Below are 13,623 nucleotides of genomic sequence, written 5' to 3'. Positions count from 1 at the left end.
GTTGCAAGCACTCTTCTTTCTGGCCTTACTGAATAAACTGAGGGACGGAAGACAGAGATCAGACTCCTGCACAAGTTTATTACTGTTCTTTCTCGTGATACTATTTATAATAACTTTTTTTAAAAATACATTTTGTTCTTTAATGTCATACATTCTATATACTATATATATATATATATATATATATATATATATATATATATATATATATATATAATTTTTTTTTTTTTTTTTTGTTTTTTTTTTTTTACATTGTGTTTTTTGTTCTTAATTTATTATGTTGCTTTGCATCCTATTTTTTTTTTTTTAATTTGGCACTGTTTTACTTTTAAGCAATGCTTAAAATGCTTTGGCAATACGAATGTAAAATATTTATCATGTCATGCTTTGTCTTGTAAAATGACAGAAATGTACTCAAAATGCACTTATTCACCAAATTTTCATTCATAGAATGAACCACCTGATGACAGCAGGTAAAAAGAGCTGTTAAAAAACTGGGAATATATCTGTGTGTGCTGGGCGTGGTTTGAGGCTCTCACAGTCTGTGAGTCCTCCGGTTTGGCCAGAAAAACGACAGTTAATGAGTCGACACCACACCTTACTGCACAGCAGAAGAAATGCACACAAACTGACTCCATGCGCGAACAAATTCATTGCTGTTTAGGAGTTTCTTATTCTTTATACTCTTTTGTCATTTATTAAATTCAAATCTATCATACAATCAGTTCTAGTCGATACACTGTCAAAGGAATCAATACCTATCAAAGGTCAATAGGTAAGAATTCTGGGATTGGATAGGATCTTAATGTGTAGAATTGCAATGAGCACCTTACTGCTTTTCATACAAAACAAAAGGCGGCCTGATGGATGATCCATGTACTCTTATGAATTTATTTTTGATGTTATTACGGAGTTCAAATTCAGTTTGTCAGCTTTCCTAAATATTACAAAATGTATGTTTCTCAGATGGAAGGGCCATAGATTGAAATATTCATATAACCTACTATATCAAAGCACAATCTATATAGTTCTAACACATTTTCCTAGCAAGTTTAAATCTTCATTCATTTTTTGCTTCTGTTTTCTGCTTTATAATAGAGCAGCTTAATGAGAGAATACCTTCTCACACATGTTGTGTTTGGTTTATGTTTGTGGTCATTTTTGTATATCAAGATAACATGATGTAGCCTACGCTACTGGTTTTATGCAAAGCAGCTGCAATGGGTTCAAAACATTTCACTACCCTCATAACTAGGGATCTTTTAGTCTGAAAAAAAAAATTGTTAACATGGCAAAATGGGATGAGTAGCAATCACCATTTAAAGCACTGTGACAGACATAATCAAGACTTCCTACACTTAAATATCTGTGTTTATTTGTAAAATATTGTATTGTTTATGTTTGTTCTTTTTTTAATGTTTTGCAATTTAAAGTGAGGAAAATAAGTATTTGAACACCCTGCTATTTTGCAAGTTCTCCCACTTAGAAATCATGGAGGGGTCTGAAATTGTCATCATAGGTGCATGTCCACTGTGAGAAAAATAATCTAAAAATAAAAATCCAGGAATCACAATATATGATTTTTTAAACTATTTATTTATATGATACAGCTGCAAATTTTGCAATTTGAACACCTGTCTATCAGCTAGAATTCTAAACCTCAAAGACCTGTTAGTCTGCCTTTTAAAATGTCCACCTCCACTGTGTTTATTATCCTAAATTAGATCCACTTGTTTGAGGTTGTTAGCTGCATAAAGACACCTGTCCACCCCATACAATCAGTAAGAATCCAACTACTAACATGGCCAAGACCAAAGAGCTGTCCAAAGACACTAGAGACAAAATTGTACACCTCCACAAGGCTGGAAAGGGCTGCGGGGAAATTGCCAAGCAGCTTAGTGAAAAAAGGTCCACTGTTGGAGCAATCATTAGAAAATGGAAGATGTTAAACATGACTGTCAATCTCCCTCGGACTGGGGCTCCATGCAAGATCTCACCTCGGGGGGTCTCAATGATCCTAAAAAAGGTGAGAAATCAGCCCAGGGAGGAGCTGGTCAATGACCTGAAAAGAGCTGGTACCACAGTTTCCAAGGTAACTGTTGGTAAAAGACTAAAACATCATGGTTTGAAATCATGCATGGTACAGAAGGTTCCCCTGCTTAAACCAGCACATGTCCAGGCCCGTCTTTAGTTTGCCAATGACCATTTGGATGATCCAGAAGAGTCATGGGAGAAAGTCATGTGGTCAGATGAGACCAAAATAGAACATTTTGGTCATAATTCCACTAAACGTGTTAGGAGGAAGAAGAATGATGAGTACCATCCCAAGAACACCATCCCTACTGTGAAGCATGTGGGAGCTAGCATCATACTTTGGGGGTGTTTTTCTCCACATGGGACAGGGCGACTGCACTGTATTAAAAAGAGGATGACTGGGGCCATGTATTGCGAGATTTTGGGGAACAACTTCCTTTCCTTAGTTAGAGCATTAAGGATGGGTCTTCCAGCGTGAAAATGGCCCGAAGCACACAGCCAGGATAACCAAGGAGTGGCTCTGTAAAAAGCATATCAAGGGTCTGGCGTGGCACGGCAGATTAAATTCAAATAGGCGCCAAAGATTTGAGCTTTAAACAAGTACATTCTCTTCTGAAAAAGTCTTAAATCTACATTTTGTGACACAATGACAGTAGTATTATTAAATTACATGGGGTTTCTCATTCGCTATTGACGCTTGCCGGTTGGTGCGAGATGCATTCTGTCTCTCTGTCTGAAGTCCACACAAGTCACCTCTTGATACATCCTTGATAAAAGGGTCGGATCAAGGATCTAGGGATTTGAACAGTACTTGGCTAGATGCGAACTTTGAATTGGAACAGTACTTGGGCAACAACTGATGACATTTCACAAGTCCATGAGAACACAAGTACAGACAAAAACACATTGAAAAACGGCCTCTGAGTCTTTGTGGTTGCTAGGTTTCGAATTGGTTGATTGATCAGTCCCACATGTGCCTTGTTTCACCCCTCAGTTTGTGACCTTCTATTAATAAATATACTGATTGCAATTAGATCCCATACTCTCCCTTATTGAGCCAAGCCATTAAAATGATTAATCTCTGAGCTGATTGGTTGAATTCAGGGTTCAATATTTTTTTTGTCATTAAAGGTGAACTATGTAGTATTTTTGCAGTAAAATATCCAAAAACCACTAGGCCAGTGTTATATATTTTGTTCAGTTGAGTACCTACAATATCCCAGATGTTTCCAACTATTTGTAAATTGTGAGAAAATTGCTATTTTAACTAAGGACAGGGACGTTGCAGCATTGCATTTGAGGGAGTCGCCTGTCAATTGCGTCATATCTGCGTTACCCTTGATTTCGGCTTTTATTTGGCATGAGCGCTTTACTCTTAGCAGTGTGAACAACTGAACGCACGGAGTAACGTCATAACATCGTTTTAAACACACTTAAATGTATCTAATATGATAAACAGAGCTCCATTACCTCAAAATCATAACCGGAAGAGCGGATCTGTGCAGGCGCCCGGCAAATGAGTCCCGTCCCTTCATAATAAAAGTCCCGGTATTCGCAAGGCAGGTATTTGTTTAACAATCGCTCCAGCAGCTTTGCTCAGGTCCATAACACTCGGTCCTGCTCTGCTTTAGACTACAGTAACGTTAATAACCGCATGCATGAACGTGATTTCTGCCCGAGTCCTATTTTTCACCGGCTGTGATGAGAAGACCACATCTCCCAAGATGCTGCGCTCACACTTTGCGTCATCAAACTACGCATTTGTTTTGCATAGGCGCCCTCCAGTGGACAAAAGCTGCATAGTGCACCTTTAAATTAATGAAAAAAATAAAAAAAAATACTATTGGAACCAAGGCTGCTAAAATGTAGGCAGTCACTGGTGTGCTCTATTGCCAAAATAAATGAATGAATGAATGAATGAATGAATGAATGAATGAATGAATGAATGAATGAATGAATGAATGAATGAATGAATTTGCAGTTGGCTGTGGCTGATAAACAGTTGAAGATAAACATTTGGGTTCTCGATTTTCAAACTCGTCGGGTCACTGCTCTTTACACACTGCATGAAAAACTGAGGTAGCATTCAGTCACTGCTGTGTTCACACTGACCGATGAATAGCTCGTCAGTGATTCGCTCTGATCGCGTCTTTGATCCTTCACACTGCCTGATTGTCACATGCGTGCACGAGCACTGAATTGCCTATGATTTCAGGCATTTGTCTGCGATTTTGCAAAAAACCTGTTGCGAATAAAAATCGGGGCTAAAATCAGGCAGCGTGAACTCGACATTAGCTGACTTTGACTTGCTTATTGGCTTGTGAGCCATAATATATTTTGCTACATGATGAAAGAAATTGTTTATATCTTATTTTTTTGATTAAATAAATGTTCACTTGTAGGCTTTGTCCGGAGTTTAGATTTGCCATCAGCTACTGTAACATTTGTACGTTTGTATATATTGGAATATGGAAATAGAAAAAAAAAAAATTAAGTGTGTTAATGCCTACTGTACATACAATGCACTGACAGACTTATGGAAGTCATTTCAGATGTGTTTTCATAATGGCAAAAATCCATGACATCCACAGAGTCACAGGCTAATTACAATTGATTACTTTGTAAAGATGAAACAGCATCTGTGTTTGTTTGTGTGGGTGTGAGAGTGTTTTCCTTCCAGTGAATGTTGGGAATGTTATGACTGTTCAGTGTTTGATAAACAATTCTTATTTTAATCACTTTTAGAAAAGAAGACTTTGGCAGAAACGTACAAAAAATCGTTGAAAAAAAAAAGACTTTTGAAAGGTAAAAATGTATGCCATATTTGCCCCATCTATAGGCATCTATAAAGGTTGTACTTAAATGGAATACCACCCCAGTGACATATTTTGTTCTTTTTTTTTCTGTACATGATGGAGTAGAGATTTACAAAGAGAATTTCAAAGGCTTTTCTTCTGAAGTGAAGTGTGTAGCTCTTTTTAAAGTATTTTCAGCTTGACTAGTTTTTGTGCAGAGACAACTTTTAATAAGCCACTAGTAGCTTTATTTACTGAAGAGTATAAACACTGTGGCTCTTTCAGAATGACTCCAAACCAATAGAATGGATTTGGGGCAGCATGATCTGGCCTTGTTCCAAATGCTGTCCTGTGCCCTGTGCTCCTCATCTGATTCCACTCTTTGGTGACCTAATGCTGCATTTGTTTAGCAAATATTCAGTTACAAACTACCTTTTAACCAATGTCGTCTGCATGCAGACAGGCTTTAGCTTATCATCATTACTATGCTGCTTAGCAGGGAAGTATATTTTTCTGTTGATATGAAAAATCAGGTACATTTAGCAATATAGCGGGTGAATTATATATGATGTGTATATTTCACAATGTTATGATGAAGTTGTTCAAAGTATTTCTAAGGATGCTGATTTTTAGCAGCTGTCTGACTCTGAGGTGGCTTGTGTAACATTAGCAACTCATTATTTGCTGTTTGATAATGCAGTTAAGCCAAAGACTAATGATATGAATTACTGTTATGTGTCTAAAGTTGTAGAGAGAGATAAAATGCATTACCTTTCTGATACATTAACTTTTAGACGAGCCTGTACAATTTATCTTCTTCTGAATTTCTGTTTCAAACGTATATGGCTGAACTGAACCAGTATTTCCACTTACCATTGTGTAGTGTTTAGTAGATGTGATTGGGTGGATGCAGGGCTAATTTGCATATCCATGGCTCCAAGTGAAGCAAGGGTGTAGAGTTACATTTAAAGGTATTTTAATGCATGGCGATTTTTGTTGTTGTTGTAATTTTGGTGATCATATATACATTTTAAATGAAGTGTATGTAAGATTGTGGCCTAAACTGGTACTGCAGTCACTTTCAAATTACTATCCCCTCTACCCCTCCCCCTGACTCGAGGTTGCCAGATTGGCTGCAGGATCCAGCAGGAACATTTGTAGCTGCAGCTGTGGTAACTAGAGCAGATCTGGCAACCCGGATGCTGAAACACTACTGACTTCTTGATTGGTCGATAGGTGGAGGGTGGAGCTTCAGGCCAAAACACAACATGTCAACATTAGTTGAGGGCTGCAACAACAACTTTTAAATGACAATATCCTGGCGGGACTACTCAGTGATATAAGTAATTGAAATTAACATGATTTCTTAACGTCTAGTGACATATCAGGGACATTTTATGATTAATTGAAATATACTTTAAGGATACAATTATTCACTACAGGGTGTATAGAATGTATAGAATCTTGTGAAGTGTCTACCACTTTTTGATGATCATATATCTGAAAAATAGACTTTACAAAAGCTCTTTCTTTCTGTCTTTGCAGGCTATAGGGAGTGCAACTAAAGATGTCCGATAGTGTCGATATTGAAGAAAAACCACCTGCCCCTCCCTTGAGAATGAACAGTAGTTCTCGTGACCCTTCCTCAGTACTCAGTTCCAAACCACTTCCAATGGCTCCAGAAGAAAAGAACAAGAAAGCCCGTCTCAGATCCATCTTTCCCGGGGGAGACAAAAGTAAGTGCATCCAGTTGTCCCACACAGAATGTGTACTTTTGTTCTGTACTTTACTATATATACTATATATATATAAAATAAAAAAGAGAAAAAAAAGATATTATATATATATATATATATATATATATATATATATAATATCTTTTTTTTCTCTTTTTTTTTTTTTTTTTCAGACAGCCTGTCAGTAATCACACTTGTAGGGTCATGTGAAGTTTCCCAAGATTTTTTGAACACTGGTCAGTTTATAGCAAAAAGGTTAATTGCCGCATGTGTGCACCCATGGAAATACTTAGAAAGTATGTTTCAGTTTTTTGAAAAGATGAAAGATAAGTTTATTTGGCAGCATACACTTGATGCGTGTTTCATAAAATGTAGACAAAATGTAAACGTCTGATAGAAAGAGAAGAGTAAACAGTTGGAAGAATATCGGAAGTGCATCAGAGTATAGGGTCCGTGCATTCGGCCTTAAAGTAACTGCAGCGTTGTAAAGAGCTTTGTCAACGCTATCTCACAATTGGTATATATATTAGGAGGTGGCTAATTCTAAATTGTACGACCTCACTCGTACAAATTTGTACTTTTTGTCTAAACCCAAGTGACAGGTAGGTTTAGCAACAGGTATTTGGCAACTCGTCCAATACGTACAATTTAGCCATAACCCTATGAATTTGTACGAATGAGGTCCTACAAATAAGCCCCCTCGTAAAATATGTACGAATTGCCGTGAGATCGGATTAGCTTTGTAACTTTAGTATTGAAATGAGTTTAAGGTAGTCGTATGCTAGCATGTCAGATGGAGAATCACTGGCTCAAACCATCATGATGGCATATGATGTGCATTTATAAACAATGCAACAATAATAAAATAAGGCACTGACATAAAAGGAAATTTACTTTTGATACTTAAAGTACTTTTAAAAAACAAGTACTTCTGTACTTTTACTTAAGTAAAAATCTGTATTTACAAATTTCACTTGTAACGGGGTAATATTGGACCAGTAGTACTTTTACTTTTACTTAAAGGGTTAGTTCACCCAAAAATGAAATTGATGTCATTAATGACACACGCTAATGTTGTTCCACACCCGTAAGACCTCCGTTCATCTTCAGAACACAGTTTAAGATATATTAATATATATATTAATGATTAGGAGGCCGTGATGGATAGAGGCCAATGGGCAATTTTTGGGGATTTTTAATGATCACAGAGAGTCAGGACCTCGGTTTAACATTTCATCCGAAGGACAGTCTGACGAATTAAACTTTATATAACTATATTATAAAATATCAAAGACGTGTGAACTTACCACTGCAAATTCAGACACTTTCAAAAGTGAGCTATGGCAGAGGGGAAGATTTTCAGTGAATAACTTTTATTCATAATTAAATAATATTTTAATGACAATTCAGTCCTAGCTATCATGAGACTTCTGAAGATTTGGTATATACAGTATAGCATAAAAGTATAGCTTTTACTCTTTGTCATATGTGAATTTTAACAGCCTTAGTCCCATTCCATTTATTTCATAGCAAAAATCAGATTTCATATTTTGTTAATTATTTTAGTTTGTGTATCGAGTAAAGAATTAAAGAATGAGAAGAGAGTGAGGATTTTTGGGCTGAACTGTTCCTTTAACCTGTTTACTGTCCCTTTGTTATTTTATACAAAATATATGTTTTCCAAAAATAATTGCTGGAAAATCAAAGCTAAATATCTTGCCAAGTTGCGTTCTAAAACTTCCAAAAACTTGAGCCTGCTAAATTGTTTAAAGCACCGTTTCCATGGTAACCAAATGTCCAGTTTAAAAAAAAAACATATTTCACAGGGTGAATTTTGAGTGTTTAACTTTCAGATGATACCTAATTTATCATGATTACTAAAATATGGGATATCAAAATAATAAAAGTGTGTCCCACTGCCAAAACACTGACAGTTACCAGGCTAACTAGCTTCACCAACAAGACTTTCTCTAGAGCTCTAGAGGTAGATTCACTAGCTCCTTTAAACCAGAAATGACCAGTATAATCCACACTGGTTTAAGTAAACCAGCAGAGATGCCGAATGGCTATACTGTACAATTCAAACTGATCCGAAAGTGTGTTTGTGTGTTTAAAAGTATGTTTGTTTCTCTATTCAACAGCCAATAAGAAGAAAGAGAAAGAGCGTCCAGAGATATCCCTGCCCTCTGATTTCGAGCACACTATCCATGTAGGCTTTGACGCAGTAACGGGGGAGTTCACTGTGAGTTCACCCAGTCTCTGGGGTTTTTTCATTTGTGTTTGAGAGTCATTTTTATCTGTGATGTGTGATGACATTTTACATGTGTGTGTGTGTGTGTGTGTGTGTGTGTGCGCCCTTGTTTATATATTGTGGGGACCAGCCAGTGGTCCCCACTTTTCAAAAGGCTTATAAATCATACAGGATGAGTTTTTTTGAGAAAGTAAAAATGCAGAATGTTTCCTGTGATGGTAGGGGCAGGGGCAGTGTAGGGGGATAGAAAATACGGTTTGTACAGTGTAAAAACCATTACGCCTATGGAGAGTCCCCAAAAAGATAGTGAACCAGACGTGAGTGTGTATGTGTGTGTGTGTACAGTATGTATGGAAATGGTGTGCATGTGTGTGTGTGTGTGTGTGTGTGTGTGTGTTGTAAATAACAGCATTAGTTATGAAAATCAGAAACCATATGAAGTATCTTTGAGAACAATAACATAACACTAACATTGTTTAGTGAAGTAAATTTAACCCTCATATCTGTCTAACCTCACACACTTTTTAACCTCTGATTGAAAATTAATTAAAAATACAACAGGCAAATGCTATATGTAAAATATTTTGAAAACTAGTACAGATAATCTAATAAAAGGGGAAAAAAGATTTCAAAACGATTAAAATATTGCACTTGAATGAAAAAAAAAATTGACTGGTGTGAAGGGCCCTTAAGGATGTATTTAACTTCATGTCTGTCGCCAGTGCCATAGATTTTAAAGTATTGTTGCAAATGAATGTTTTTATCATACTTTCAACCATTGTAACTACAGTCTGGCGTTCTGCATAGCATTTTCTGCAACTTTGGTTCAATGGGTTCACACAAGTTTTTTTTTTAGATCAGGGGTATTAGATCAGAGGTCCGGTCTCTATATTGCCTTCTCAGCGTAGGTCCGGACAATCATTTTTTGAAAAAATGTAATACATTTCCATCTGGGCAGCACAAGTACTTTGTAAAATAAAAAAACAGTCAAAATAGTAATCAAAGATAGGTATATTAGATTTGCTTTAAAAATTGTTGATAGTGTCACCTGGTTCAAAGTTCTTAATTTTTTGGTGCATGCAAAAGTTGTATGATTTACTCATATGTCCATTTTTTTTTTTCCTGTTTCCAATGAACATATGTACACATACACAGGGTATTCCAGAGCAATGGGCTCGGTTATTGCAAACCTCTAATATTACAAAGCTGGAGCAGAAGAAAAACCCTCAGGCTGTTATAGATGTTCTCAAGTTCTACGACTCCAAAGAGACTGTCAACAACCAGAAATACATGAGCTTTACGTCAGGAGGTGAGGCATACACACACACGCATATATGCAGGGGGCATTTCTATAACAACTGACTTTTCCGCTCAAAGAACTATAATGCTATGACTATAATAGTTCATTTGAATTAAGTTATCACTTAATTTTTTTAGTTCTTAAAGGGATAGTTCACTTTGAAATAAAATTGATATGTTTTAGCTTACCTCATGGGCATCCGAGATGTAGGAGTATATGTTTCCCCAGTAGTTTTAATTTTGATCATTTTAGGTCAAACCGTTCTTGTCTGTGCCTCACATAATGCAGGTCTATGGTCACCACATCAAAGAGCATACACAGAGAAGTCCAAATTAAACAATCCCCCATCGTACATACTGATGGCCTAAGACACGAAACAAGGCTTTTTACCTCTTGTACACCACTACATCCGACTGATCCGAGGGCGCGCGTGTGTGTTTCCTGTGGTGACATTTGCGCGTTCTGGCTTTAGTCCTACAGATAAAACATATCAAAATGTAATTTCAAAGTGAACTATCCCTTTAATATTAGCCACTTTATTGGGAAAAAAATATGCTTAGTCAGTGTGGTATAGGCAGCGGCGTAGCACCAAATTTTGGGCCCTGGGTACAAACCATCTTGCTGGGCCCCCATACGAAATACCATAGTGATACTAATGGGTGGGGTATTGCATTTTTATCATAAAAACACTTAATATGTAAACAAAATAAGCCACACTCTGATTAATGTATATGTATGTTTAGAAAACTGACTTCTAAGGGCCCCCCCTCTGCCTCGGGCCCTGGGTACTCGGTACCCTTTACCCCCCAGTCCGACGCCCTTGGGTATAGGCACCAGTAAATGTGTGTGCCTTACAGTACTTTATGTGTGGGGTTATTCTATGCAGGCTATTTATGGTCTTTGTTATACTCTCATTTTTTGTAGATTTTAAGTAGGCTTGGATGAAATGAAACCACCTTAATGAAATCTCTGAGTCTTACCTTGAATCTTTTATTGTAATTTAGTTATACCCCCCTCCATGTATGGGTTATTCTGATAAAATGATGATTGTTTTGTGATGTATAATATGTCTCCATACCTTAATATGCATCATTGACAGGATATTAAGTCTTATTTTTAGGACACATTTTTTTATATGAAATTAAAATCATATATTATAAATCATATCATTATATCAAAATAAACTCAGTAGTTCAAATCATAGTGACTAATTAAAAGATATCAATTATTCTTGGGACAACATTAAAACATTAAATGAAAATAAAACAATGTGTTGCAGGATTTTGCTATATATCTGCTAAAATATTAGTAAAACTTTTATGAGTTTTTAGTACCCTTTAACCCTGTAATGTTTAACCCTAAAACTTCTTGGAGGTAAAAAACATATATATATATTCAATACGAAAAGAGTAGTTCAAATAAAAAAAAGAGTTTAAATGTGAATTTTAAATGTGAACTTTATTGCAATGCACACTAGCAGTATCTATCTTCATTATTCTTTGGAATTATATGGATACCAAACTTACTATGATATAATAGTATAAATAACACAAAGGGCTCGGTTTTCTAAAAATGGCCGGAAAATTCAGAAACTTATGAAAAAAAGTACAGAGACTGCAATGGAATTTGATGAGAGTTTGACCCTTCTACATTTATATAATTATTATAATAGTTTGCTTGAGTAAAACTGACTAATACTTTTTTGCTTCCAGATAAATCCGCTCATGGTTACATCGCAGCCAATACTCTGGTGAGTTGTTGTTGTTGTTGTTGTTTTTTAGTCTTTTCCTTATTTTGTTTCCCAGTTTAACATTTTATTTCAATTTACCAATTCATCTTCATGAATTAAAGGATTCATGATTCAAGCATCTAGTAATGTCATGTCTACCCCTCACAAACATAACGTTAATAACATGGACTAGCTGAGCACATTGTCTTTATGTAACCATTATGTAGTTTTATGATTCATTTCTTAGAAACAGATTAAGAGTCAGATTTACTAACAGCTTGCTCCAGCGTAAACCCTCTTTTGGCGTTAAAAACTACTGTCAGGATTGACTAATGACACACAGTGAAAAATTAACGCTGAAAAGGCGTGGACAGGGTTATTTTTGTGACTGACGGTAGTGTATATGCATTTGTGGGAGTTTACCTTTTAGACGCAAAATTTACGATAGGAGTGTATTTAAATTAATTATGCAAGGTGATTTAATAAGGTCTGCACTAGTTAATTTACTGGGATTTGCGGCATTATTTAACGCCTAAAATGCCTTAAATCGTATGCTAATTTGCTTGGGATATTGTGTTGGTCATTATGGAAATGATCCGGCTGTGTTCATTAATATGTTCATTGTCAGTAGATCATGTGCAGAACTTTTCACTCTCATCTGAGCTTTCATGGGATTGCACTCTCATGCCAACTAGCCCTGTTTTTATAAATTTGGCCAATACATACAATTTTGACTTAAAGATTCTGCAAAATCAAAATAAAGATCACTTTTGCACTAATATTGTAATAATAAAGATCATTCTTATGCATGTAGTTAACTTCAGTTCAAAATCTTCCCCATCACCAGCATATGTTTCTAGCATTGATGTTATTGACGGTGTCCTCCATCACTGCCAGATGGCTGTGACAAAACTGTTGTGTTGACCTAGATTCAAAGGTGATTTTACACCACAGAATTAAGCTAACACATATCTTCAAAAGGCTTATTAATCTACAACCTTTATCTAAATAACTGTTGCTGTTTTTGATTTTGGTTTGCCCCCCACTGAAGAGTATTAAAAGATGTATAAATTATGCACCTCTCATAGTGTGTTAAGGTGCAAAAGCTGTTTTTGGTGGTCTATAAGTTCTAAATGTCTTGACCAAGAGAGTCTGCCAGACTCCACCAGTTGAGTATACAGCTATAAACCATCTAGACCAGCTAGACACCTAGTCAAATAAGTTAAAGCTGAATGTTACTGTAGCAATGGTTAAGACTAATATAGTCTTTAATAATGATACTGTAAGTTATGTTGTGTAAACAGTAAGTGGCATACTCCTTAAATGGTGGTACACTTTTTAGATTTTCACATTTTATTCCATTTTCCATTGAACTCAGCACCTGATTCCATGTTGTATCTGTCGTTTTTCCTCTTGTGAAATTCCCAAACTGAACACATTACCTTAGGTTAGGGGCTAAATCTCAGGTCAGACTGTGTGAAATTCCGATTATCATCTTGACTGATGCTGAAAGCAGACTTAAAGGGATAGTTCACCCAAAAAAGAAAATTCTTTCATCATTTACTCAACCTCAGTTTGTTGTTCTGCTGAACACAAAAGAAGATATTTGGAAGAATTTTTGTAACCAAGCAGATAGTAGGGGAAAAACACTGTGGTAGTGGATGGTTGTTCTATCTGCTTTGTTACAAAAATTCTTCCAAATATCTTCTTTTGTGTTCGGCAGAAGAATGAAACTCATACAGATTAGGAACAACATGAGGGTGAGTAAATGATGACAG

The 13,623-nt window shown here is 36.1% G+C and overlaps 1 protein-coding gene across 2 annotated transcripts in view; it reads left to right on the top strand.

Moving 5' to 3' along the window:
* LOC137070515 (serine/threonine-protein kinase PAK 3) overlaps positions 1-13,623 on the top strand; it is a 71,035-nt gene that overhangs the window by 36,822 nt on the left and 20,590 nt on the right. For both annotated transcript variants that reach the window (XM_067437729.1, XM_067437730.1), the window contains exons 2-5: positions 6,375-6,565; positions 8,707-8,807; positions 9,972-10,125; positions 11,829-11,866. In XM_067437729.1, coding sequence (XP_067293830.1) covers positions 6,397-6,565; positions 8,707-8,807; positions 9,972-10,125; positions 11,829-11,866 — 462 coding nt within the window. In that variant the 5' untranslated portion in view covers positions 6,375-6,396. The remainder of the gene's footprint in view (positions 1-6,374; positions 6,566-8,706; positions 8,808-9,971; positions 10,126-11,828; positions 11,867-13,623) is intronic.

This window comes from Pseudorasbora parva, chromosome 3 (assembly GCF_024679245.1).
Source record: "Pseudorasbora parva isolate DD20220531a chromosome 3, ASM2467924v1, whole genome shotgun sequence".
NCBI classification, from domain to species: domain Eukaryota; kingdom Metazoa; phylum Chordata; class Actinopteri; order Cypriniformes; family Gobionidae; genus Pseudorasbora; species Pseudorasbora parva.
The sequence above is the reverse complement of the archived record's forward strand: the minus strand, read 5'-3'. Positions and strand labels throughout refer to the sequence as shown.